Source organism: Python bivittatus, unplaced genomic scaffold (assembly GCF_059951505.1).
Source record: "Python bivittatus isolate LINGU-HERP-01145 unplaced genomic scaffold, Pbiv_v1 ctg000220_np1212, whole genome shotgun sequence".
Taxonomy (NCBI): domain Eukaryota; kingdom Metazoa; phylum Chordata; class Lepidosauria; order Squamata; family Pythonidae; genus Python; species Python bivittatus.
In genome coordinates, this window is record NW_028277048.1 from 7,213,224 (window position 1) to 7,240,802 (window position 27,579).

The 27,579-nt window shown below is 42.6% G+C and overlaps 1 protein-coding gene across 1 annotated transcript; it reads left to right on the forward strand.

Moving 5' to 3' along the window:
- Positions 1 to 7: 7 nt before the first annotated feature.
- PDZD4 (PDZ domain containing 4) lies at positions 8 to 27,377 on the forward strand. Its single transcript, XM_025165648.2, has 8 exons — positions 8 to 706; positions 13,086 to 13,357; positions 14,236 to 14,326; positions 16,099 to 16,197; positions 19,210 to 19,272; positions 19,545 to 19,646; positions 23,469 to 23,579; positions 24,953 to 27,377. The coding sequence occupies exons 1-8, from the start codon at positions 647 to 649 to the stop codon at positions 26,285 to 26,287; spliced, it is 2,133 nt and encodes a 710-aa protein (XP_025021416.1). The 5' UTR covers positions 8 to 646; the 3' UTR covers positions 26,288 to 27,377.
- The last annotated feature ends 202 nt before the right edge of the window (positions 27,378 to 27,579 follow it).

The window sequence follows — 27,579 nt, forward strand, 5'->3', positions numbered from 1 at the left end:
TGAAAACCGGAGGCCGGGCGCTGTATGCGGCGACAGACGGACGACGGACGGACGGAGGGAAAAGGGAGGATGGCGGCGGATGAGCGAGAGCGGCAGCGCTGAGAGCAAAGGGAGGCCACCTGGAAAGGCCAATCCATGGAGGAACCGACGGCGGGACGTGGCAGGCTCGTCGCGCCAACAGCGGCTGGGCTCCGAGACCCTCCCCGAAGTCATCCATATTTATAAACGCCGCGTCCGTCGTCCCCCCCGCTTCACTCCGCCCTCTCCCCTCCTCCTTTTGGCAAACGGAGCGAAGGAGCGAGGCAGACCAGACGGCTGACGAGGGTGCATTTTTTCGCAGCAGCGACAGGCGTCCCTTTCGCCTCCGGGGGATCCTGCGCCGACCTCCAGCGGAGGGAGGGGGAGAGAAACATCTCCTGCCGCCCTCCCCCATTTTCTGCTCTGTCTAAGCCCGCCGCTATGCCGCCAGGGGGGTGAATGGGGGGCAAGCACCGGAGGGCACCTCCACCCTCCCTGCCCAGGGCTATGCCAGGGTGGGGGGGCCGGGAGGGCGAGCGACTCGCCCCCCCACCTGTAGGATCCCCATGAGTTGACCCCATTCCTAAATTGTGGCCCCCTCGGTCCGCCCCCCTCGAGCGGCATCGCCATGGGATGTAACATGTGTGTGGTAGAGAAACCCGAAGAACAATATCGGGTCATGCTTCAGGTAAGGGGGGGGAGAGGGGAGGGCAGGGATGGGGGAGGCATTGATCTTTGGGATTGGACTGGTGGGTTGAGGTGAGCGGAGCACTGAAAGGACTGGGGTGTGTGTGTGAAGAGCGTGGGATGGTATACCCGTGCAAGATGAAAAAGGAGAAGGGGGTTGCTGGGGAGAAGGAAGGCACTGGAAAGGGTCAAGAGAGTTCCCAGCCGTTCCCAGTGGAAGGGCTGTTTGGGACATGAGGAAGAGTCCTGGGGTGGGGGGAGAAAGAAGGAGGGCTGGAAGATGGAGGTGTCTGGGGGATGGCGAGGTATTCTAGAGTGATTAAAGGTGTTTGTTGTGGGGCGGGGGGGGGAGAGGAGGACATCAGAATAGGAATCCAAGGTTGACTATTGGGGGTGGGGTGGGGATTTGGTGTACCATTCGGAGAATGGGGGGGGGGGATAATGCTGCAATGGGGGAGGGATCAGGTACTGAGTGAGGGGAGGTTGCTTAGCAACTAGTCTCCCCCCTTTTCCCATAGCGTACAGTGCCTGAAATAATGGGGAGAGGGTTTCTGCAAAAAAAAAAAGGGGGGGAGAATAAATTGGGATGAATGGCATTGAGCAGCAAAGGGTGAAGCAATGATTTGAGAGGGGAGTGACAGGTATTCATTCATTCATTCATTCATTCATTCATTCATTCATTCATTCACTTCCTTCCATCCCTTCATCCCAGTCACTCCTTTCAGTCCCTTAGTTTCCTTGCCGATTTAATCAGTCCGCCTTTTTTGCCTATTCAGGTATCTGTTTCTTTACTCCTCCCTCCCCTCCTCTTTTTGTCTTTTTATCTCTCCCATCAGTCTAGTTTTCAGTCACTCCTTCATTTCTTCTCTCTCTCCCTCTTGTCTCCCTTTCCTTTGTATGTGCCGTTTATCCAGGTCTTTTTCCATCCCGCGCTCTCATCCCAGGTCATGGGTACAAAATCCGACAAAGTCTGCTAGTCTGGGTCACAGAGACGGAAGCTATATTGTGATTAGGTAAAGCGAGAGGCTTTTTTTAAAAAAAGGGTATACTGTACATTTCAAACAGCCTGATTTTTCCAATATTCTCTCACAGAGCTGCACAGTAAATTTGTACCTGCCTGTGTGCAGAACAGAAATATACAACATTATATATTTCTGTAGGCTAAGTAGTTACATAGCTGTTTTTTGTACATTTATCACTATGTATATTACAGGGGTTGTGTTTGTGTTTATGTACATAATCTTGCTGGTCCCATAAGGGACCGTATTTTCTTTTGTTTTACTTCCTCAGTATTTAAATGCTGTTAATTTAGAGATTTACAGTATGAGACTGGCAAAAAAGCTCATTATACAAACTGAGAATCAAATCCAAATGCATGTAGTATTGCTGTCTGTATATTCCTGTGATTGATAGGTGTTCATAACATCTTCTCTCATCAGCCTTCCTCAACCCAACATGGGTTGGACATCAGCCCCCATAATTCCCGGTCAGCACAGCATTTGGCAAGAGCCATTTATGGGGTAGGGTGTCCTTTTGTAATTTCATTCCAGTTGCTGATCATGGGAATCAGATTTTCATGAAACAGAATGGATTTGACTGATGACCTCAATATGATAAATTATCTTTTTTTAACAAAGAAAGGCCAAGAGAGTCTGTGCATTAGATTAGAACAATCTGATCAGCTAATGATGAGGCTCAGACCTGCAGGTTCTTCCTATCTTCATCTCCTTGTAATAAAATTGCCTCTCACTGTGGGAAATAAATGGGATGAAAAGAGAACCTGTGGCTTATCCTGTGAGCTGAGCAAAGGGATCTTGCTGTATTCTCAGCATTTCCCTCCTATCCAGAAACCCTGCTTTGCAGACTAGGTTTTCAACAGGTGACAGCAAGAGCGGAAGAGCCAAGCCTCTTCCTGTTCTGTTGTGCACAGCCCGGTTCCATTTCTTGCTCAGATAAAATTAAGGGGTTGGGATCCTGGTCCCTCCAGATATTTGAAAGACAGTTCCCATAATTTCTGACGGTTGGCCATGGTAGATAGTTTTTATGGGAGTTGTAGTCACAGCAGCTGGAGAATACCCCATTGCCTAACCCTGAATATATATTCCAGTTGTTTTTAGCCTGAATATTTATTAGAATAGAGAGGTGGGGTAGAAATTGAACGAGCAGGTTATTTGAGTTCTTCCCTAACCTGCTGACTTTGTGATGTCTTATAACTCATAATTTCCAACCAGCATGGGCAATGAAAGTTGGTCCATCTTGTATAGGGGGCACAAAGTTGCATTTTGTTTTCAGCATAAATTCTAGCTTAACATTTTTACCTTCATTAACATTTAAATGAGATATTTTAGAATTCATAATACCATTCTTTCTTACTATAAGGCATCACAAAGTCTGAAACAAAAATATTTCCAAAGTGTCAAACAATAAATACAATATGAAAAAATATTATATAATAAAAAGTCAGCAAATAAACCTTGCTTAACTCAAGGTGAAACTTACTTGAATCCAAAGATTACTAGCATTTGCTTGTATCCAGAATATAGAAAATCATGACACAAAAAATAACATATGGTCAAATGTTTTATTCATTACCACAAACAAATGATAGAAATTACTCTTTGTTTCTTGGTTATGAAATATATGGGTGGCCAAAGAAAAGAAATAACAAATTTCATAAAGATTTAAGTAATCTGGAAAATAGTATTACCTTTCAGTTCAGAATTAAAATAGTCTGATCTTAAAAGTCTATGGGCCTTTCCTCCTTTCTCCTACCCATGGTATAAATATATCCCTGGCTGCATCTTTTTGATGCCCATGTCCCCACAATGTTGCCTTCATCTCATTCTCAGCCCTTGAGTGGCACAATTTTAAGTCCTTATTAGCTGACCTAGAGTTCAAACAGTGCTTTCCCTCTTATGCCAAGACCATCCAATAACAGCTGCAAAATGTGTAAAATCTCTTCCATTTTGCTACCCATTAAGTTGGAGGTGAGATCAGGTGAGTGGGTGGAGTCAAAGCAGTGCTTACTGGCCATTTCAGGCTGATGAGGGCACCCCCCCCACCCTCTCCTCTGGTCTCAGATCAGCCTTATCTGCTGCTAAGGGACTGAACACATTAGCACAGAAGAATGTAGAAGGCAGCATCTGTGTTGCTTCTCAGAGAAAGGAAAGGAAAGAAAGGAGAAAGGCTAAGTAAAAGTGCTCCTTGTGACACAGCTCCCTTTGTAACTTTATTTACCTTGGATTGTAAGAGAAGAGAGTGTAGAAGAAAAGGCACGGGGTGGAGCCTAGAGATGACAAACAGAATTCCATAACTAGATCCCACCCCCATTCCCGCTGCAGGCCTGTGACTGGCAGACATTTTTCCAGCTGGCTGGTGACTTGCAAAAGAGGGGATTACAAAACCAGAGGAATCAGCCAATCATTTTGCTTATCATGCACTGCACATGAAAAATCAGGGTAGTATCATTGCATAGATACAGTAGAGGCAGGGTAGGGATCAGCAATACAGGTAGTCCTCACTTAACAACCATTCATTTAGTGACCATTCAAAATTACAACTGTGCTGGACAAAGGGACTTACAACCGGTCCTTGCACTTACAACTGTCACAGCACCCCTGCAGTCACGTGATCGCGATCCGGACACTTGGCAACCAGCTCGCACTTAGTATGGTTATAGCATCCCAGGGTCATGTGATTGCCATTTGTGACCCTCCCAGCCGGCTTCCGGCAAGCAAAATCAATGGGGAACTGCATGATTCGCTTAACAACTGCATGATTCACTTAACAGCCACAGTGATTTGCTTAATGACCACTGCAGAAAAGGTTGTAAAATCGGGTGCAACTCGCTTAACAACTGCCCTGCTTAACAATGAATTTTCTGGTCCCTATTGTGGTTGTTAAGCAAGGACTACTTGTAGAGTCAGTGAATTTCATGTCCATTGGGTGGAGAGCACCTTAACTCAGCTCTGGAGAAAGGTCTCCAGGTCTCGCATTATAGTTTTAATGTGTTAAGTTTTAATGGGTACATTCTATTAGATATTTGATTAATCACATGTACATAAAGATATTTCCAGAGATCACCAATATTAAAATATAGCCAAAATGTCACTGAAATATCTGAACTCTTACAATGTATCTATAATTTCAAATGGCACTTTCCAGCTTTTCCTTTTTCCCCCCTCAATTTATGTGACTCGAATCTCATCTAGAACTTCACTATCAGCCTGGCAGCCACTAAATCCAATAATACTGTAAGTCCCCAAATTCCAAACCAATCGAAGGGCTGCAGTCCATACTCAGGTCTTCCAGGTTTATCTCCCAAACTCTCAGTACACAATGAACTCTGACAACCGGCAACAACAAGCCTCTTCTTTTGAACTTTAGGGATGGAAACTATTTCTGTAAACCCCAAACACCTCTTTGGTTCTCAGAGTATGACAGAGATGCGCATCTTGTTGTTCAGACGGGGCATGCACTTTTCTCCCCCAGTTGACTGGCTCCTGCATGTTTTATTATTTGACCATCATTCGATTGAATATGGCTTGATCGATTACGTGCCCTCAGGTTGGTTCGACTCTTAGCGACCACATGGATAGATCTTCTCCATGACGATCTGTCCCTATCTGGTCCTTCAGCTCTTCCAGTGGTGTACCCATCGTCATGGTAACTGAGTCCATCCCCCTTGCTGCTGGTCATCCTCTTCTTCTCTTTCCTTCTACCTTTCTCAGCATTAGAGCCTTCTCCAGAGAGATTGGTCTTTGCATAATGTGTCTGAAGTAGAATAATTTAACCCTGACATTAATTAATTAATTAATTAATTAATTGCACGGATACAGCTTTCATTGCACTCTGTGTGTGTATAAATAAAATGGACCCATGTACAGCCACAAGTCATTAAGTTATGAAAAATCAGTGAATATAGACATCTGTATGTACTAGTTCTCATGTTCACCTATGTTTAAGGCAATGATGAAACAGAATTCCAGTCTTCTCTAAGCAGATCCGTTCAAGAAAATGTGAGTTTTCTCAGCAGACCCTGTGTCTGTGGCTTTGGTGGTTAATGAATGTGTGTTGAAATTTGTTGTTGGTTGATGGCAACTAAGTAGTGGGGTCTGGCACATAACTTTTAATCATGTATCTTTTTTCTTTCATGGTACAAAATGACCTTCCCCCCTTGTGTAACTTCACAAACTGTTTAATGGACCAATTGCAACCACAAAACACTACACAAATGAAAGGAGGAGAAATTAGGGGACTAACTGGCCTGCAAGAACTGAGGTAGCCACTAGATGGCATCAAAGAAACTATTGCAGTTGTCTAGAGCAGTGTTCCTCAACCTTGGCCACTTTAAAATAGATGGACTTCAACTCCCAGAATTCCCCAGCCAGCATGTTTCTAGAGCAGTATTTCTTAAAGTGTGGTCCTAGGACCCCTGGGGTCCCCCCAAGACCCTCACAGGGGTCTGCAAAATCAAAATTATTTGCCAGCCTATGTTAAAAAATAATACAATATTAAAAACCATCAAACAATCATGAGAAGGGGCAGCAGGAGCAAATGTACCAATTTTAATTTTTAATATGGTAATTGTCAATAAATATAACCCATACAAACAAAAGCTCTTTTGGAGTTCTCCATAATTTTTAAAAGTGGGAAGGGATCCTGAGAGAAAAAAGCTTAAGAAACACAGGAGTTTTACAGACCAGGTGTGATAGCCTGTGGAGAAATACTATGCTTAGACTTAGCTAAATGATAATTAAATAATCGAAAGGATAGCTCTGAATATGAGATACTGTTGTATGTAGGATACTACCTACAGGTTTGTGAATTGCCCAAGACCTGGCTGCAGCTTGGTAGAAAATGCTGGACCGGGATTAAGATGGTCTTTTGCAAATAAAAGTTTGCCATCAGTGGTTTACTTCCCAAGGGAGAAATACATTTGGGTACAGGTAGTTCTTGGTTAATGACTTCCCTGTTTAGTGACCGAACTTATGACAGCACTGAAAAAGTAGGTTTATGACAGGTCCTCAAACTTATGACGGTCGCAGCATCCCGTGGTCACATGAGCACCATTTGCAAGCTTCACAGCTGCCTTCTGACAAGCAAAGTCAATGGAGAAGCTGGCAGTAAGTTGTAAGTCACAAGTCGTAGTCATGTGATGTCACACATAGTGACTGTAGGTGATTTGCTTAACGAACACAGTGGAACTGACGTAAGTCCTGCATGGTCATGTGATGTTTTACTTAACAACTGCGTTGCTTAGCAATGGAGTCGCTGGTCCCAATTGAAGTTGTTAACTGAGGATTACCTGTAGTTGTGGCTTAGGTTGTTACGACCTGAGCACAGTAGTTAAAGTTTGATGGGCCAAGGCCATCAAATTAAAGCATTATGTGTTTGGTTTGATCTGGCTTTAGTGTGATTTGTCAACACATTTGTAAAAGTATGCATCCATCAGGCTAAAGCAAATGGTTATGCAATATATACGCAAATACACTAATTTTTATATATTTATATGATTGTTTTTATATATGCACTGTTTTTACTGAATTATTGCATGCCACCCAGAGTCATCTTTGGGGAGATGGGCAGCCATATAAATTCGATAAATAAATAAATACCATCAATATTAAGGATTATATGTATAATCAATGCCAACCCCCCGCAAAAAAACACAAAATATAGTATAACTCCTTCTCTCTTTCTCATGTTCAGTGTGCATACTGAATATTTATATATTCATATATATATATATATATATATATATATATATATATATACATATATACGCATGAATACATACAATCTTTAACAGGATAGGAATATGGCTGCTTCTTGTAATAGAGACAGATACACACACACACACACATGCACACACACACTGGTTAAACTCTGTTGTACACACAGGCACATTGTGCACACAACGTATGACATTTGAAGATAATCGCATGCAGTGACAAACATTACACACACCCTGTGAACACATGCTATACATCTTATATTTTCAGACAAAAACATATAGTAATTACACTCGCAAATGCCATACGTATCTAGAAAAATATCAACAACTCCCGTGGCGCCCATTATTTCATAATGCTTTTACGTATAGTTGGTTCTCTTCCCCACTTGAAACGATCCTAGTAGACACACACACAATTCTCTCTAGAGCGCACAGTGGCTTCCCTGCTCCAGTGGGACTGAGCCATGCCTTCCAATGCTAAATTCTGGCCAAAGGTTTTTACCAAAGTTGGGAGGGGGTGCTCATGGCTCAGTAGAAAGGTGGAGAACAGAAAAACATCTTGTCAAGTAGGGATCTAGAGAATGGTGAAGACTCACTGGAAGAACTGTTTGGGAAAAAGGAAGAAGAAAATAAGAAACACACAAAGGAAAGCTATGGGGAATCATCAGCTGAAGGGCTGAGGCTGGATGACACTCCAGGAATGTGATTAGCATTTGTTACAAATTCCTGCAGGGCCTTCCTAAGGCAAAGAATGTCCTCCTCATTCCCACCCGCAGCCCCTCCCCAACTCATTTGTCTTCCTCCCAGGTTTTTTTTTTTAAATGTAGCCTCTTTCCTCCACCTTGTAGCTTCTTTGATGCTCGTCATCTGCCTCCTACCCCACCTCATCCACAATCTTCTCTGTTATTTGTTTCTCTAGATCTTCTCTCTCCCACCCCAGCTCTGGGGAAAGTTCCCCTGGTGGCCCTCAAGTCAAGCAAGCAAATTATCTATTTTCCCAGGTTGTCCTCCTGCCCACCTTGAACTTCCACAGCCCGTCTCTATAATAATAATAATTAAAAAAAAGAACTTCCACAGCCCCAAGTGGAAGAAGAAAGGAGGATAATTCATACTCCCCCCCCCCGCCCATTTTTTCCAGAGTTTGAGGATAGAGTAGGAAGGAGATGTGCTTTGCTTTTGATCCCCTTTCCCCATATTTTCCTTTTTCTCCCCAGCTGCAGATGCCTGTATCAATCACTCCAGTTGCCATGGTAACTGCAGCTGCAGTGATGGAGAAAGAGAGATGCACTCGCGCATGCACACACACGCGCACACACACACGTCTGTTCAGCAAAAGGCAATGTGATGCGTGAAATCCTTCTGCATACAGTATGAGGGTGCACTGCACAATGACAAGCCCACAGGTGCGTCAGCCTGTGACGCATAATGAAGTGGTGGCTGGGCAAGTTCCCACAGTAACTGCACCGTGTCTTGCATTGTGTTCGCATGTGACAGAACACACACAGTGTGGGAAGTGGGTGTGCCGTGTGGGCCTTCAGGGAGCCTAAATAGGGGGAGCCTACCTGGGTTTGGAAAATTTGGAACGATCAGAATTATTTATCAGTGTGAGGTTTATGAGGAGATCTGCATTGTGCTTTGAACTTCAAGAGTATCAGGACTCTTGAGAATTGCCTAAACCAAGAGGCTTGCGACCAGCCCTTATCTGCCTCTGAGAATCAGTAACTGAAGTGAGGGAAACTGTAAGGACAGAATCCAGGACAAAAGCTCTCCAGGGGCTACCTCTAATACAACCATTGAAGCCTCTTGTCTTGTTTCTTTCTTTGTTAATCTAATGGCTCCTTTACTAGGTCCTCTTCTTAATGCACCACTATAGACACCAGAATTTTGAACATGCTGATAGAGCTGAACAGAATAGAAAGTGAGCTGATCATTAGGAACCCTGGCAAGACTGTCTCTGTTGTTATCTTCCTTTCATCCCAACACAGAGGGATCCAGCACAATAGCTAATTTCTACCTTCAAATAGCCCTTTTCATGTCAAGTGATCTGGCCTCTATAACCCATGCGTGGTGAAGATGGTTGTCACAATGTGTGACCTATTCTTGGACTTGAATCCCAGATAATATGGCCAATGGTCAAGAATGAAAGGACTTGGAGTCCATCTACATTGGCAGGGTCACCCTGGAGAGCATTGCCAAATAACACAGTCTGGATTGGGCTAAATGGACCCATAAACTCCACTAGTTATTAAGATGCCTATTCTTACAAAACAGGATCAGTTTGGTTCAGTTCACTGCAACTCCTTTTCTTTTTAAACTCAAGCCAACTAGAACAGAGCAGCAGCGTGTTTTCAATTTCTAGCAGATCCTTCTGCAACACACAGTGGTTGGGTTCACAAAACATGCCAGTCTAATGATGTATAGTGTTTTTGAACTGAAGCCCAAACATGGCCTTTAAATAGCATGTCGGAGCCAGTCATCTTTCAAAAAATAGTGCATGAAGCCAGGTCAAAAATTGAATTCAATTTTATTTCATTTACAGTCTGATACAAATTAAATTTGACCAATATGTGCACTGTGTAATTTCTCTTCTTCTGAGATCATAACAATTGCAGTATGGTGGGAATTTCTGGAGACCTCTGAGGGTTGTACCAAGGTTTTCAGGAGCCACCTGGGGCCTTAAGTTATGCCCTTCTGAGGAAGCTACAGTATATGCTGCTTTGTTCAGTTGGGGGCACTGTAATCCATAAACCATAATTTCTGGGTAAGCAGAATATATGAACTATCTATTGCAGCTTTTTCAACAAACTGATTAAAACCAACCATGGCTTAGCATGACGAATGAACCGAGCTGCTATTGCATGCAGGCCTACCTAACAAAATCAGTATAACTGTCAGCCAATGATGAACAAAGTCTACCTGATTTGGGAGATGCATTTGACTTTGAGTTTTTCTCAAAGATATTTGTCTAAACAGAAGTTCTGTTTGAGCTAGGTTTATGTAACTGTTATTTGGGAAGAAACGTTGGACAGATTTCCCTTAGCAGGTTTGTGTGCTTACATTTGGCAGTAGTAAGGACTTGTGCTAGATAGGGTAGGATTCCCCAGCCATTTTAGATGATGATGATGATGATGATGATGATGATGATGATGATGATGATGAAGAAGAAGAAGAAGAAGAAGAAGAAGAAGAAGAGATGATGATGATGATGATGATGAAGAAGAAGAAGAAGAGATGATGATGATGATGAAGTGATGATGATGATGATGATGATGAAGAAGCAGCAGCAGCAGCAGCAGCAGAAGAAGAAGAATCTCAGCAATCCTAATGGATGCTAACGAACCCCAATGCAAATAGATACTATACCGGGTGCCTTCCCACTCTTTCTACAAAATGGGCTTTAGACAATTAGCCCCAAGTCTTACTGTCACAGTAACCACCACTTGAGCTCTGGTTTGATTTGGCACCAGAGGAGCAGCATTAAAGACCTGTGAATGGCCCCAGATAGTCAGATGTTTAGATGATGTAAACCAGTGTTATCCAAACTTGGCCACTTTAAGATGAGTGGACTTCAACTCCCAGAATTCCCCATGCTGACTGGGGAATTCTGGAAGTTGGTCCACTTATCTTAAAGTGGCCAAGTTTGGACAACACTGATGTAAATTGATGTGCCTTCCTTTCCAGAAGAAAAGCTCTGAGGTTCATTCTTAAACAAGACAGGGATCCTTTCTATCAGAAATGTCAGTAGCGCTAAGCATAAGTAACTATTCTGACACTGCCTGTGTTTTTAGTAGCTGTACATAATGCAAACTGAACACAGGCATTTAAAAAAGTGGTTTAGGGCAGTGTTTCTTAACCTTAGGTACTTTAAGATGTGTGGACTTTAACTTCCAGAATCCCCCAGCCAGCAGGCCAGAAACACTGGCTTAGGGGACAGAGGGAGACATTTGGAAGGCAAAAAAACAAAGAAATTGTGCTTTTTTTTTTTAATGGTTATGTACAGGGTTACCTGTAGAATTTCCAATTTGTGATTTTCATCATGAAATACAGTGATAGAGTTAATAGACTGTGAAGATGGCTCTTTCCCTAACATGCAAAAAATCCATGCAGGCTTTTTTAAATTAAAGAGTATTCAGCTTAATGAGCTTCCATTCCCAGCCTCAGGTTTATTACCCCTGAGAGTTAAGCCTATTTTACAGATGGTTCTGAGGATAAAATTGGATATATCCTATATATGTTTTACTGAGCTTCTTGATTTATGAATTGTCCATAATATGTATGGGCTGTCTGTATTACAGAAGCCGAGTACTGAATAAATAGATTCTCCTAATAATGGCGTCTGATCATACTTTTGTCTTTGTGCTTTTGCATTTGAAACAAGACCCCAGTGGACTAGTACATTTATATGAATAATAATTAATGCATTTTATTGCTGTGAATGACTCCTGGAAGAGGCATTGCCAGACATGTACATTTCCCTGGTACAATCCAGAAAGAGTGACATTCCCAAACTGTAGGACCTTCCTGTCTTTTCTAGGAACTCCTTTGCACCGATTTGTAATAATTTGCATGAAAGCTAAAACAGCATTCTAGGATAAAAAGGAACTATAAAAGCCATTAACTCTGTAATTAGCTTACTTAACAAACTGTTACCATGCCAATTTTATTGCATTGTGTTTGCAATAAACTGCTTTGCCCTCTTGAAACAATGGGTGGCTGGGATGACCGAACTTTGCGGGATTCAAAAGCCTGTGTGGCTTTTCTGTTGTAAATTGGGAAAATGGAATCATGTTAGTCTAGGGCCTTGAACTTACTAGTTATCTAGGGTCAACCTTCAAAACTGTAGCTATCTTTTCTAACTTGGCCCCCTCCAGATGGACCTGAGCAGTACAATCTATCACTATCAATTTGGTGGTGATGGGAATTGTAATCTGGAGGATATGATGTTGGCAAATGCTAAAATGGACTGAATGGAAATTTGTCTGAATGCAACTGCTGGAATCCCATAATCACCTGCTGCAAATAAATATGACTGGGTTGATATGGATGTGACCTGGAGGGGTTGGGAATGTATGAAGGGCAACAGCCAGGAGTAGCCCAAGGGTGAAGATCCCACGGTACCACATCGATACATGGTACCATATATAGATATTTGCACGAACACACACACACACACACACACACACATATATTCAAGATATATAATACCCAGATCATGTCAAGTTATTGTGGCTCCTGGGATAACAATTTTTTGCTCTCCATGGAAGTAAAGATATAATGACAATATCTTAAATAATTTAATGATCAACTGCTCTTTTGTGACATTTGGAACCTGCTGTGTAACCCAGCAGTCTCTCTTTGTCCAGTGTTAGAATTGGCTCTTGCAGCAGGGAACTGAGGAAAAGGCGAACCGCAATCCACCTTTGGCAAATAAAATGGATGCCAGTCTGCTGTAACTTTCATAAAGGAGAAAATATTTCATGGAAAAAAGAGGGGAAGCTATTTTGGGGAAGTTGCAAAATCAGTACTGTATGAACAACACCTCAAGGATGAAGATACTTGAGGATGACTTCACAGTGGACACATGAAGAAAGAGTAGGGATTTAAAATGTTAAGACATCCTCTTTCTCTCTTCTTCCCCCTTCAGGTGAATGGCCGGGAACTGTCCCGTCTCTCGCAGGAGCAGACCCTTGAGGCCCTCCGGTGCTCTAAGGAACCTCTGGTCATCCAGGTGCTACGGCGCAGTCCTCGTAGCCGGGGTGGAGGTGGTGAGGGATCCACCTCTCAAGGAGATGTCACAACACTGGTCGATAGTGGAACCCAGACAGACATCACCTTTGAACACCTACTGGGTCTAAGCAGGATCCGGCCACCAAGCCCTCCAGCTGTGACGATGGAACCCTATGGGCTGCCTGATCTGTGAGCATTATCTTGAGGAAGACACGATACCTTCTTGTTTTCTTTATTTACCATTGGTTGTATTTACATCTTGTACACTCCTGGTACAAACCAATCCAGGACAGATAACAACATCAGTCTAGCAACATAAATAAAATCCTAACAAGCATTAAAATATCACAATATGTTATTGCAACTTTAAATAACAAAAAATAAGCAATAGCAATTTTCCTTTCATATCATCCAGCCAAAACCCAGCTCCTTCCTACCTTCCTCCTTTCTTCTTAAGTTTGCCAGTCCTTCAGTTAGTCATTACATACATCCACGTTTCAGAAAGCCCATGCTTCCTTAAGTCTACATTTAACAGCAACTCACTGTGAATTAATCTAGCTGCTGGCAATATTTTAGGGCTATCTGGCTGCAAAAATCCAGATGGCCATAGATGGCAACAGAATTTAGAGTGCCTCTCTACTGTCATCTAGTGGTCATTCAGAAGTTTGCACCCAGATCTGGTACCAAGTGTCTATGTCAGTGCATCCTGTGAACCCTCACCTTGCACACTGATCAGATGTTAAAGGCAAAAGAACATGTCAGGCTTCTTTAAAAAATAACCTGGATCCCAAGCGCATTATTTCCCCAGCATTAATGCTGAGAAACTTTCATTAGTTGTTAGCTTGATTTCCCTATATTTATATAGGTTGGCTAACAATTACGAGCATGTATAAAATTATATCCTCTGAGCCTTGGGTGACTATGAGCTGGTATCATGTTCAAGTTCCAAGTTCTTTTATCTACTTGCCTTTGGTGAAATTGCACTTGATAGAACAGAGCCATGGGAAAGTTCTAAGTGGGAAAATGGAACATTCACCTTCCTATGCTATGTTTTTTCTTCTTCAAAGCCCCTCAATTGCACATGAATATTATGACCCTGTGGAATTCATGGAAGGAGGTGCTCCAGAGGCCGAGCGAGCAGAAGACCTAGAATACGAGGTGAGAATGTGTTGAAACTGGGATCTCATTTCAAGTTTCTGCCTGTAGAGCAGGATTTTCAGTTACCATGATGTGTTTTCACACCAGAATAAATTTCAGGTGTTTAAATCAAAGCTAGATTCAGAGTACCTACAGACAATCAGCTCAGTTGATGCTTTTCTCAGTAGCTCCCCAAATCCAGAACAGGCACTGGTGCAAAAAGTTTATAGCCACGCTTTCTAAAAAGGGTGCAGGTTGCACGATGGAAAATATTTGAGCATCCACTGCCAGTGCCAGAAATAGGGTGGTGCCTCCTTGTCACTGAGAGAGAACTTTGAAGCAAGGAGAAAGGGCTACTCATTCTTAAAAGTTCCTTCCAGCTGTGAACTCAGGAGATGAGTCCCTTTAGAATTAGAAGCAAAAGGACCATAAAGGAGGGAACATGCTCAGGAGGAGACCGTGGTCTAAACAGGCAGCTTGCTACTCTTCCGGAACAACCAAATTTGAACTGAGAGGCTCAGAAGCCACTTAATGTCATGGAATTGTTAGAAAGAAAATGGAATGCAGTGGGAGAAGGTAGCAGAACACGCTGCTAAGACCAAGTGGTGGGCTGGAATTTTAAACATGGCCCCTCCATTTAGAGGGAGGATGTACTGCAGCACTTTGTGGCAGATCCTCCTTATTCTCCTTACCCTTCAACATTTTGCTGTTAATACCTCACATTCTATTTCTAGAAGACCTATCTCCACCCTTAAGAAATAATCACTACTAAAAAGAACAGTTGATGAACATTCTGGGAGATCTTCACCTGGTCTTCCTGAATATAATACTGATGCCCTGAGCAGAGAAATAGGAGAGAACAGTTGATCTGCACATTTCTGCATGTAACGTTGGTACTCAGTACTTGACCTGTTGATGGCTGACTGAATGCCACTGAAGAACAATGCATCTGAGGTGATACAAAGGTGGGTGGGTTCATTATTCACACGTGCATTCATAAATGCTCAGCTGAGATCACAGCCATCAACTGCTGAGTATGCTTGTGTGAACTGAACCTTATTTAGCCATCTCTAGGTCACTGGAAGGGAGTGGCTGGGAGGTCCACAATTTTTTTCTTTTTTAATTATTTTGACTTCCGAGGTCTATAAGGGCAGGTCCATAAATGCAGAGGTATCCTTGCAGTTTGGATTTTTTTTTTTAAAAAAAAAGCAAAATAGATGCAAGAAGTCTTTTAGTTGCTTGGATGCACCTATTTTGCACTGTTTTTATTGCAGAGAGAACAGATAAGCAGACCACTAAATTTTGGCAGCAAAACCTGAGGATGCTTTAAGAGTTTAGAGGGCTGCATGCAGCTCACATGTTATGAGCTGTCACCGCCTTCTGTGCTATGGGTAGGTGACATTTTTTAAGAAAAATAATAACCCCTGTAGAAAACCTGCCTTTGGTTCTTTGAGTATAAATGGAAGAAAGGCAGCCAAACAGAGCCAATTTAATGAGATCTGGAACTTCTGGTCAGCTGACTGCATGAAGTCTTGAAAATCAGACTACAGGTCATACACAAAGGAACCTTCTGCTTCCAGGTCATCTAAGGCAGGGTTCCTCAACCTTGGCAACTTTAAGACGGGTGGACTTCAATTCCCAGAATTCCCCAGCCAGCAAGGCTGGCTGGGGAATTCTGGGAGTTGAAGTCCACCCGTCTTAAAGTTGCCAAGGTTGAGGAACTCTGATCTAAGGGAGGTGGATAGGTTACTACACTGGGTGATCTTTGTCTGGTGTTTCTCTCTGTCTCACAGGAGGTGGAGTTGTACAAATCCAGTCACCGGGACAAGCTGGGCCTGATGGTTTGTTATCGAACTGATGACGAAGACGATGTAGGCATCTACGTTGGAGAGGTGGGGGCAGGGGCAGTGCCTAAAGTCATGCAGTGTGGGGCCCAGGGAGGCTAAAATAAGAAAATGGGGGAAAGAGAGAGCTACATGTTGGGGTTCAAGCTATATGAAGCAGGGAGAACTGACTGAGTTCCTGATTTTGTGCTCTTGCTTCAACAGCAAAAAGTATTCACTTTGCGCATGAGTGTGTGATGGGGTGAACCACAGAACCACGTCTATTTGCACATGATCCTGTGTTTAGAGAATGAGCATAACGTGATGTTGCATAGCTCCATTACTTGGCAAGGGTATCCTTGGTGGGGAAATGGAGGTGGTTACTACTGGAGGCAGCAGAAGCACAGACTCCAAATTGAAGATAGGAGGAAATCTTATAGACTATCTTCATTGAAGACGGAGGAATGTGTAAATTCTGTAGAGGCTTCCTTCCTAAGGAAATAGCAATTTCATGTCTGTGTAGGGCTATAATAGCTGGGCTGCAAAACTCAGGTGACCACAAGATGGCAGAAAAGGGACACAGACCATTTTAACTCTTTGCTGCCATCCGGTGGACATCCTGAACAATGCAGCCCAGATTTAGTACTCTGAGTTGGAGATTTTCTTTGGTATCATGGCTTGCTTTCTCTACTCTCTGTGGTACCAGTCATGGTTAGTCCTTTGCAGTTGTTATTTACAATCTTAAAAAAAAATCACTATTATGGTTTTAAATGTCATCTCTAGTTTTGCCCCAAATCAAGATTCCAAGATGTTTCTTGAATAAAATCCAACAGCTATTCAATTTGTGGCATTCTATACTAGCAGTCTGAGTGTAAATGGACATCAATCAATGAAAAAATAAATCAATACTCTCTGAAGTACCACAGTAGCATCTCTAGTGCACTGTGGAATTTATTGTTTCCTCTAACAGTTGATACTGCTATAAATATATCTTTAAGGTAGAGATTGGATTTGCAAGACATTTATCTTCAAGTGACTTATTTATTAACACCTTTCTCCCAAGTCCGTGGTCAGCATATTCTGCTCCTTCCTCCTCACAGCTTGAATGGGTAGTTTAGGGCAAGAGGGGCTGACCATTGCAAGGGGAGCTTCCTGGCCAAGCAAGCATTTGAACCCGGGTGTCATTGGTCCAATCTGCCATGGCAGTAAATAACCTCTGATCTGAGGGAACCTGGATTTTCATATATATATATGTATGTAATTTTTACTGAAGATTTTTACATGAATAAAAGATAAACATGAAAACACATATAAGGGAAAGTCAGGAAAAAAAGATAGAAAAGAAAAAGTGTGGGAGCCAATACAGATAAAGAAAGAAAAACACACACAAAAAGATAACTAAAGAAGTGACTTCCAATCTTCTTTACAGCAGTTACAAACTTATTATCCCTCCTCCCTCTCTAAAATTATGTTACATAGCTCCTCTCTATTCCATATTCAGCCCAATTTAGTCAGCAAATCCAAAAATCACCATTTCATTTTTTTCCATTTTCAGCAAAAAGTCCATAAAAGGTTTCCAGCCTTTTATAAACATACTCATTGTTTATCCCTGATCAAGCAGGTCAATTTAGCCATTTCTGCAAATTCTGCCATCTTCACAATCCATACTTCCATTGTGGGTATTTCAGTGTTTCTCCAGTATTGTGCATATAATAGTCTTGCTGCAGTTACCATATATAAAACCAGTCTTCCATGAGTCTTTTCTAATTGGTTGTCCATTAAAAAAAATCTGGTTACATCTGAATATTGATCTTTAAAATTCTTTGTATCATCATATGCATTTGTATCCAATATTCTTTTGTTTGTTCACAAGTCCACCATGCGTGGTATAATGTCCCATCATGTTTTTCACATTTCTAACATTCACTAGAAGTACCTTTATACATCTCAGATAATTTCTCTGGAGTCATCATGTTATAGAAATTCTCTCTTAAATGATAACACACTGTGAATTTCAGTCCTTTTAACTATATTCTTTCCCATTGATTTATCTGTATATTATAATCAAAGTTCTTAGCCCATTTTATCATGCACTCTTTAACTTGCTCTTCTTCCATTTCAAACCTCAACAAAAGTTTATACATTTTAGCAATCACATGTTCATCATTTGTACACAGTTCGATTTTGAATACCATCTTAGTTGTTCAATTCCAGTTACTTTTCTATCTCTATTAAATCTTTCTCTTAATTGTGCATATGAAAATCATTGAAAACTAAATTCCTCTGCAGTCAATTGTTTAATGAAATCAACCAATCATCCTTCTTAACGAGTTTAAACAATCCTCTTTCCCCTGGAGGTATGTATTATTTATTTAATTAGTTCAAAAGTACTTTAATAAACAATATTCCAAATTCAACTGTCCCCTTAATCTGTTTTAAACTTTCTTAGCTCCCCAGTCTTGGCAAACTTTTTGCTTTTAATTCTTTTTAAATCCATATAATTATTTCCTTACTTTTTACTTTCATCCTTTAGGTTGGAGATGTACTCACCAGGTGTTTACGTATTCTGCTGGTCTATAGCTTTTAAAATTTTTCCTTCTCTAACATACTCTAGAAAGTGGAGTTGGTGAACTCAGTGTCCTTTAGCAGGCTCATCTTGAGGCTGTCAGCTTGATCTTTCTTCCTCTGGAGCACAGGTGGGCAATCTCACGGCTTCCCCTTGTTCAGAAAAGCTCCACAGGTCTGGGCTTGCTACCCAGCTGGCAATCTCTGCCTCAGTGTTGTCCCCACAATGTGAAGGCAGGTTAGTCTGCCATTTCTCCACCTGGAAGTCTCTGGAACCTGGATTTTCTCATATTGTTTCAAATCTCCCCACTTAAAATGGGCCTTAGCTACCTATAGGCTTCTAGATATTGCTGAACGTGGTCCGTGGTGAAAAGTTACATTTGTTATACTTCAGTAACACCTGAAGTGCCACCGGCTGCCCAGCCCAGATTCAAGGTTGGTCAGTTCTCATGGTCACCAACCACAGGAAGCAAAAAGCCCTAACAGTTCTCCTAATGTGGGTTTCTCTTCTACTAGGTCAGTCCTAATAGCATTGCAGCTAAGGATGGACGGATTCGAGAAGGTGATCGCATTGTCCAGGTGAACATTAAGGGAAGTAATTTGGGGGGAGGAATGCTGTGGATTTTAATAAGGACAGACTAATATAGCCCTCCCCAACTTGTCGTAGACTACAACTCCCATCATATCCAGTCAGCACAACATTGGCTTGTTGGCTTGAAATGATGCATATTGTAATCCAAGATAAAAGGAGAAGACCCAGTTTGGAAAGGCTGGCTGTATGTATTTATTCATTTAATGTGCCATAACATCAGCCATCAACTTGTTTTTCTTTACATTTTCTTCACTTTTAGATTAATGGCATGGAGGTACAAAACCGAGAGGAAGCTGTAGCAATTCTTACCCAGGAGGAGCGAACAAACATTTCTCTGCTGCTGGCAAGGCCTGAGACTGAGGTGGGAAGCATTTAGATGCAGTTCATGGCTAAAAGAAAAGGGGGACTAGGGGAGCTGGGTTGTAACTCAGCCAGAGAAGACTTGTAGTATACTACACAAAGGGGCCAGAGCTTGAAATACAGGTAGTCCTCGCTTAACATCCACTCATTCAGCAACTGTTCAAAGTTACAACAGTGCTGAATGAGGGGTACTTATGACAGGTCCTCATAGTTGCAGCCATTGCAGTGTCCCTGGCTAGCAATTATGACGTTGCAGCGCCCCACAGTCATGTGATGGCCATTTGTGAACTTCACTGCCGGCTTCTGACAAGCAAAATCAATGGGGCAACTAGGACTGCTGGAACTGCCATCATAAGTCATGTGATGTCGCACTTTACGACTCCATCGCTTAGCGACAGAGCTCCTGGTCCCAATTACCCTTGGTAAGTGAGGACTCCCTATATTGGCTTCATCCTTGGGACTTCCAGGAAGGGCTGAAAAAATGTCCACCTGAAACTTAAGAAAATCACTGCCAGCCATAAGATGCTGGATGTGCTAGAACAACACATCTTGCTTTAGACAGAGTGCCATAAAGAAAGAGTTAGTGCTTTGCACGATAAAGAGGACATGTGCATTCAGAGCCTTCTTTGTTTAGAAAATTTTGTGGAAAGAATGAAGGGGGATGGAGAGTTTCACAGGGAATAATAATAATAATAATAATAGTAGTAGTAGTAGTAGTAATAGTAGTAGTCATCGTAGTAATAATAATAATAATAATAATAATAATAATAATAATAATAATCAGGCCTTGCTTGATGTCATGGATGAGCTGGAACTGTTCCTCCATTTATATCCTGTTCTGACTAATTTTAATAATTTTTCTCCAAAATGAGAATATGGACAACCTGATATAGTTTTAAAAGTAACCCTCCTTCGTAAAGCACTTATTGTTTTTTTGTTTTAAGCCTGGATTTAGTTTACTAGAGTTTAAAAGGAAATTAACTTAATCCATTCTTCTGCACATGTGCACCTCGCTGCAACTTCCAATATTTGTCTCCCCACTTTATAATTTATTTTTGGACATCACCACACCTGTGCATTTCTTTTCATAGCCCCCAAAAAGATTGCATGATTAGATTGTTATTCCTTTTGCAGCAATTTAATCAGTGCGCTTATGCTCTGGGAGAGCTGAGCTGAAAACTGTGGCAAACTAGTCATGTAAAATTCCTAAATAAATTGTGTAAATTATCCTAATTAAACTAGAAGGGAGAGGTAACTAAAGGAACAATAACGGATCAGAATTAAAGTGCTCAGAGTTATAATTTTCTCATAGCAAAATTATACATTATAGCATCTTGTCTTCATCCGAAGCCAAAAGCAATTGGAGGTATCCTACTTTAGGAGCAGCTGATCTCCTCCAGGAGGGAAAACTAAGGCTTTCTAAAATAAGGCACTGTTGCTTTTTTTAAAAAAACAAAACAACACATCAGTCTTCTTCCACTGTAAGCCCATCAGATGAATTTTGTCCGTAATCCCCATGACCCACAGCCAGTGCACTGGTTGGGGATGATGGCATCGCAAACAAACTCATTGGAAGATGCCAGTGGGAGAAGGTGGCTGAGATAGTTGCTTTGGCTGTGTGGTACAGAGTGCCATACATGGGATAGAGCTCAGCTGAATAAGGTGAGCTCCCCTACGCCCTCCCAGTTCATTTACTTCTATGGAACACTGGGGAAAGGAGATCTCCCTCTTACTTCCTGTTGACTTGTACTGAAAACAAAGTGGAAGAGATTCCCAGCTCTGTGCTTATTTTATAATGATAAGCGGGGGATGGGTGGGTGGCTGGGATCTGTACAGGAGGAGAAGTGAAGGGGGAACTTTCCTATTTCCCCCAATCCTGGACTTGCTTCTGCAATTCTCTTTTCCCCCGTCCCCAACTATTTTAGCGTATTTTCCCATATCTTTGTCCAATAGCTGGAAGCAAGATTGGCGAATGAGCTAACGAACACAAGATGAAGCATTCCCTTTCCTCATTCATCTTACAAATTGTACTTATTTTAAAAATATTTTTATAATACAATATATAAGTATTATAACTATCATGCATTCTTATGGAGGGGCTTCCATTAATAAAACAAGGAATATATAGCCTTATTATTTATTTATTTATATCGGTGTGTGTGTGTATTTGATATTTTAATATTGCACATACATTATTCTAGAGTATATACAGTAGATCAAAAGAAGCTATAGAGAGTAATCACAGCCCAAAGATGCTGGAACTCTTTTAAAAGTAGTACTGGCTAAGAGGAAAAAAGAGTAGCACCCTTGTTTCCTTTCATGTTCCAGGAGATGACAGCTATTTCCCTCAAAACATTTTTTTCTGCTAACTATAATAAAATCTCCTTTGAGTCCAGCTTGACTCAAGAACACATCTATGCAGTATTCACGATAATAATATGTAAAGGGATTGTATTGTCTTCTTCTGAGATGGTTTTGCAACTTCCCATTTTAGCCCTGGGATTTCTAGTGGTCTCCCATTCAACCACTAACCAGATCTGACCCCACTTATCTTTTTTAGCAATCAGCCAAAAATCAGCTAGATACTGCCACCTGCTGAGTCATGCAATTATAGGTCTGATGTAAATGATCTCTCCCTGTGTTAGAGGAGTTGGTTGGGAAATGGGAGGCTTTTAGATCCTATAGATCCAAAGCCTCCTCTGATCTACCAACGGCATGCCCCCTCTCTTCTCCCCTTTTTTCATCTTGATGTCAGAAGATTAACTGGGAGAAAAAAAGCTGGACATATTTCTTATGGGGACCTGAAAACAGTTTTGCTTCTCCAAAGTCAGTGCTGCTCAAATCTTGAAGAAGGAAAGTATGAAAAAAATTATTGTGCATAAAATCTGCAAATCTGGTAGCAATTTCTCCATCACTTAACATGTTGACGAGAAAAGACTCAAAGATTAACCTTGTGGCCTTGCTTCACACAGTTTGATGAGAAACCATTGATGAGCACAGCTCTCAAACCAACAATATGTCCATTTACCTGTCATGCCATCCAGCCCGCATGTCATTAATTTGGTCATCAAAATGCCATTGGATAGCTTGTAAAATATTTTGCTGAAAGCAAGAAATACTACTTGTCCCATGTTTCAACATCCTGCTAAACAAGTTATCCCATCAAGAAGCGAGAAAAAGCTAATTTGGCAAGATAACTTGTTACATGCAAATTCTTCAAAATTTATGAAAATGATGACAGACAACAGGTAAATGATTGAATAGCTGGGGAGCAAGCAGATTAATTGCAAATAACTAATTGGATTTAAATTAAATCAGATTTAGCCTTTGACCTAGACCAGCCTTACTTCTTTGTCCTGCCCTTTACATGTTTGGAGAGTAGCCCACAGCACACCACTCAAAGGTCAAGTATGATCTTGTCTTCCCAAATTTTGGTTTATGGACCTAAAAACAAATAGTAAAAAGATTTGAATATAGGTCACAATAGTCCTGATGCTATTTTTGGAAAATGTATTTGACAAGGTAATCTCTGGTTTTATTCTTATCGTGAATGCTTGCCTGATTTGAAGGGGAAAAAAACCTTTAATGTGAATTTCACAAATATCCGAAATGAAATGAGCTTAGAGGTCAAATGTATCAGACAGTTTGGGTAAAATATGTTTCTATCTTCTATATTAGTTGTTCTGAGTTAGTAGCTACTAGAGTACAGGCTAGTAGAAAGTAATGAAGCTGGTGGAGATTGGGCAACTTGAAAGAACCTGGACTGGAAAATAGAAACTGGAATTCCTGGGCTTTTTCACTGTGACTCTGTTCACCGTTCCAGCTGTCCAAACGTTGGAAGGACAGCGACCGTGAGGATTTCCTGGATGATTTTGGTTCTGACCATGAAGCTGGAATAAAACCGCAACGGCTGCTTTCTCCGCCAGGCCAGCAGGTATGTGGCTTAGAAGAGGAAGTTAAGTGCTTCCTCTGCAGAACAGGCTGAAGCTTTTGCTACTAAGCAAATAATACGCTTTGCAGGGCACCAAGTAGAGAAATTGCTCACATTGGTATCTCGTACTGCATGACACGAGTGATTTACAATGGGACTGTTCCATGGTAGAACATTTAGAGAATCCCAATCAAATGCATGGAGGACAAGTTTGCTCCCAATAGCTGCCTGAACGCTAACCCACTCCACTGATCCTTCTAACTTAGTGCTGTCTGGCTTGATTAGCAGCAGTAAATCCGGCTTTTGCTCAAGGGTTCTTTCCCAACCCACCTGGAAACGACAGGGCATAAACCTTGGTCCTTATGTATGCAAAGGATACGCTCGACCACTGGGCTACAGCCTTTCCTGTTACTGGTCTGAACTGACGCAACCATTCTGGCAGGTTCTACTTCCATTTGCCTCCAGTTCCCACTTCACTGGTTTACAGTAAGATTCTGCTCCCTTGCCTGCACCAGGCAAAGCTAGCTGCAGATCTTTTCCATAGGCGCTTGATCATTTCCTTCTTTCAGTTGGTGAAAAGGGCCAGCAGCTTTATCAGTTTTGCTCACTTTTTGGCCTTTGATTGGTACACGAAAGCTGGGATGACCAGAAAGGAGATTGGGATCTTCTGGCAGACTGCTGGATGATTTGCAGTAGACTGATAAGAAAATCTGACTCCACATTGTTTGAGAATACAATTATCCATGACAGTTGTAACCCCCGTACACACACTTGTACACAATAATACTTAATTAGATTGTTAGGATACCTGTAACTCAGGTGTATATGGAATTTTGTGTATATAAGGTCATCTCAGCTTTTGGATCCTAGGATGCAGTAGGGAACTGACTTTATCTCCCAAAGCACTATTTCCCATCTGACTTCACTTTCAGCCAATACTTCGCACTTGCTAAATGCAAAGTAGATTGTGTAAGCCTAAAATGGGCCCAGAGTTGCTTTACTTTCAGCCAAGGACATGCTTACGTGGACTATTTTCATTGTTTGTTTCTTCTTGCTGTGAGCTGAAAGGGGCTAGAGAAACCTTTGTAGTCAAGTAAGAGGAAAGCAATGGCAACACTTTTGTAGCTGTCCATAACTTTGTAAAGGGAGTTAAAATCTTTAATCCATTTTCCAGTTTACACGGGAATCAGTTGTGGAATGTACGACTGGTCCCTCAGCTTTTGCCGAATTCAAGTCTGGCCCCTGTAAGAGTTTAGCTGCAAGGGTCTAAGGCTGGCACAGAAGTGTCAGATAGGAAATTCTGGGCCAAAAACTAGAGCGGAAGGTGGTATTTGTACTTCTTTCCCTGAATAGTACCCTCTCCCTCCTCTCCTTAGGATGAACCAGTACAAGAAAAGCCTTCTGGGGATGCAGCCACACCCCTGACTAACAGCCAGGAGCTAGATAGTGGAGTTGGCCGGACAGATGAAAGTACCCGCAATGAGGAGAGCTCTGAACATGACCTGCTGGGAGATGAAGCACCCAGCACTGCCAACACCCCAGGCAGCCTGCGCAAATTTGGGCCTAGCCTCCAGCCTCGTGACTTCCATTATAGCATGGACTCACTCCTGGCAGGGGAGCTTCCCAGTGCTGTGGGTACAGACCTGATGCCAGGACTTACTGATGAAGAGTACGAACGTTACCGTGAGCTGCTGGAGCTCAAGTGTCACCTAGAGAACGGCAATGAACCAGGGCTAGTGAGTGCTGCCCTGGATGTCAACCGCAACGAGGTGGCTCTGCTAGAGGAGGAGCTTCGCCACCTGGAATTCAAGTGCCGCAACATCTTGCGGGCACAGAAGATGCAACAGCTCCGTGAACGCTGCATGAAGGCCTGGCTGCTTGAGGAGGAAGGCCTGTACACCTTGGAAGGGGAACCTAAGAAACATGAGCTGTCCGACATCACTGAACTGCCAGAACGCTCAGATAAGGACAGCACGAGTGCCTATAACACTGGAGAAAGTTGTCGAAGCACCCCCTTACTGGAAAGCCCCCTGCGTCGCTTGGCGGAGACCCCCAATCTCAACCGCGCAGCTCCTCCTTCTCCACCACATCCCAAGTTCCGCCGGGAAGAGCGGGTTCGGCGCAGCCCCAAGGCAGCTGGGGAAAGCAGCCCCTATTTGAGTCGACGTCAGCGGGAAGAACTCCCTGCTCCAATCAGCCCTATGAGCTTAGCCAGCATTTGCAAGGACTCGCTTGGGGGCAAAGGAGAACCCCGCATGGAGTGGAAGGTGAAGGTCCGTAGTGATGGCACACGCTACGTGGCCAAGAGACCAGTGAGGGACCGGCTGCTCAAAGCCAGGGCCATGAAGATCCGAGAGGAACGCAGCGGCATGACGACAGATGATGATGCGGTCAGTGAGATGAAGATGGGACGTTACTGGAGCAAGGAGGAACGGAAGCAGCACTTGATTCGAGCTCGTGAGCAGCGGAAACGCCGCGAATTTATGATGCAGAGCCGCCTGGAGTGCTTGAGAGAAAGGGAAGGAAGCGAAGCTCGAGGGGTTTCTGGTGAGGTCAACATCTTGGCACTGAGCCATCGTAAAACCATGAAGAAACGGAGTCGACGCATCTTGGACAACTGGATTACCATCCAAGAGATGTTGGCTCACGGCACTCGCTCAGCAGATGGCCGCAGAGTTTACAACCCACTGCTGTCTGTCACTACCGTTTGAGTGTACAGGAAAGAACAGCAGAGGGGAGCTGCACCGTTCTTTTCTCCTGGGCAGACCGGAGAAAGAAGAATAAATACAGCAGTTTCCTCCTTGCTTAATAGGAAGATTGCTCTTTGAACCTACCTGGGACCTTTTACTAGTGCCATCTGTGCTCCATGGGCTCAAAGAGCCCTCCTCTCTAAACCAAATTTAGAGCGTGACAAGCCCAGCATCCCTTCCTGCCTTAAGGACCGGGGGGCAAAATAGGCCAGTAAGTCTGCTACCGTCGGGAGCCTGCTAGGGAGTAAAGTCTGTTTTCCTGATGTGTGCACCATCTATATTGAAAGCAGTTGTGCAGTCTGTTGTCCTTTTTTACTTATAGGAAAGCTTTTGCCAGCTTGGTCCATGCCAGTCCCATCCTGAAGCACAAAGAACCAACTCTCATCTACAGACAATGTGCAGAGCACAAGAAAAGGAGGCTCACCCCGCATCAACAGGACCAATGAACCCTTCCTCTCCTCCCAAATTGGGATATTGTGACATCTTTCTTCTCTCTTTTCTCTTTTGTGATTGTGGTTTTACAGTTTTTAATTTCTCCCAGGGTAGAAGTCTGAGCCCTGGAGGCTCAATCCACAAGTGACTGAGGGCCCCCTTCCTACATTTTCTACCGTGTCACTGCCCTTCCCTCCCGGCTCAGGAAGAGGCAGCAGCTTAGCGTAGGGAGGTTGCGCAATGGATAGCTTGTGGCCAACCCTGTACCTGAAGCTGAAATTGCATTGTTACAATAAAGAATGAAAAAATGTTTTTATTCAGTGAAAACAAATCATGCAAATCAATAGCGTAAGCATTTACTTTTGAAACTGGCGCTGTCTAAAATGAGTAAACCCTTTCCTGCTTTAGATGTAGAACCTCTACAATAAGCATGTCTTGACTGATGTGTTACGTGTGGAGAGCCTTTGTGGGGAGGCAGATTATTCCATAACAGCAACAGGAGTGGAGAGGGATGAAAATGTTAGGTCACAGTATACAGCAGCTAATTTGCATGGCAAGATTAGTTAATTGAACCATCATTAATCCAGTTTTCCAAGTTTGCATGACACACTGACTCATAAACTAACCTTAAGAATTGGGAGTCCACATCATCAGGCTACAATGTGAATGCAGCCAATGACTAGGTTTACCTATTATACTGTCAGGATGAGCTACCTGAAGCTCCCCAGTTGTAAGCTCTCCTCCCCAGCAAAAACAGTAGAATATGGAAAATCCTAGCCTCTAACCTCAGCTACTTTATATCATCACCAGCTCTGCCCACC

Excerpts from the sequence above, each read along its gene's own strand:
- PDZD4 (XM_025165648.2), top strand. The coding sequence starts at position 647 with ATGGGATGTAACATGTGTGTGGTAGAGAAACCCGAAGAACAATATCGG. Across the intron at positions 707-13,085 it reads AATATCGGGTCATGCTTCAG|GTGAATGGCCGGGAACTGTC; the intron begins GTAAGGGGGGGG and ends TTCCCCCTTCAG. Across the intron at positions 13,358-14,235 it reads CCCTATGGGCTGCCTGATCT|CCCCTCAATTGCACATGAAT; the intron begins GTGAGCATTATC and ends TCTTCTTCAAAG.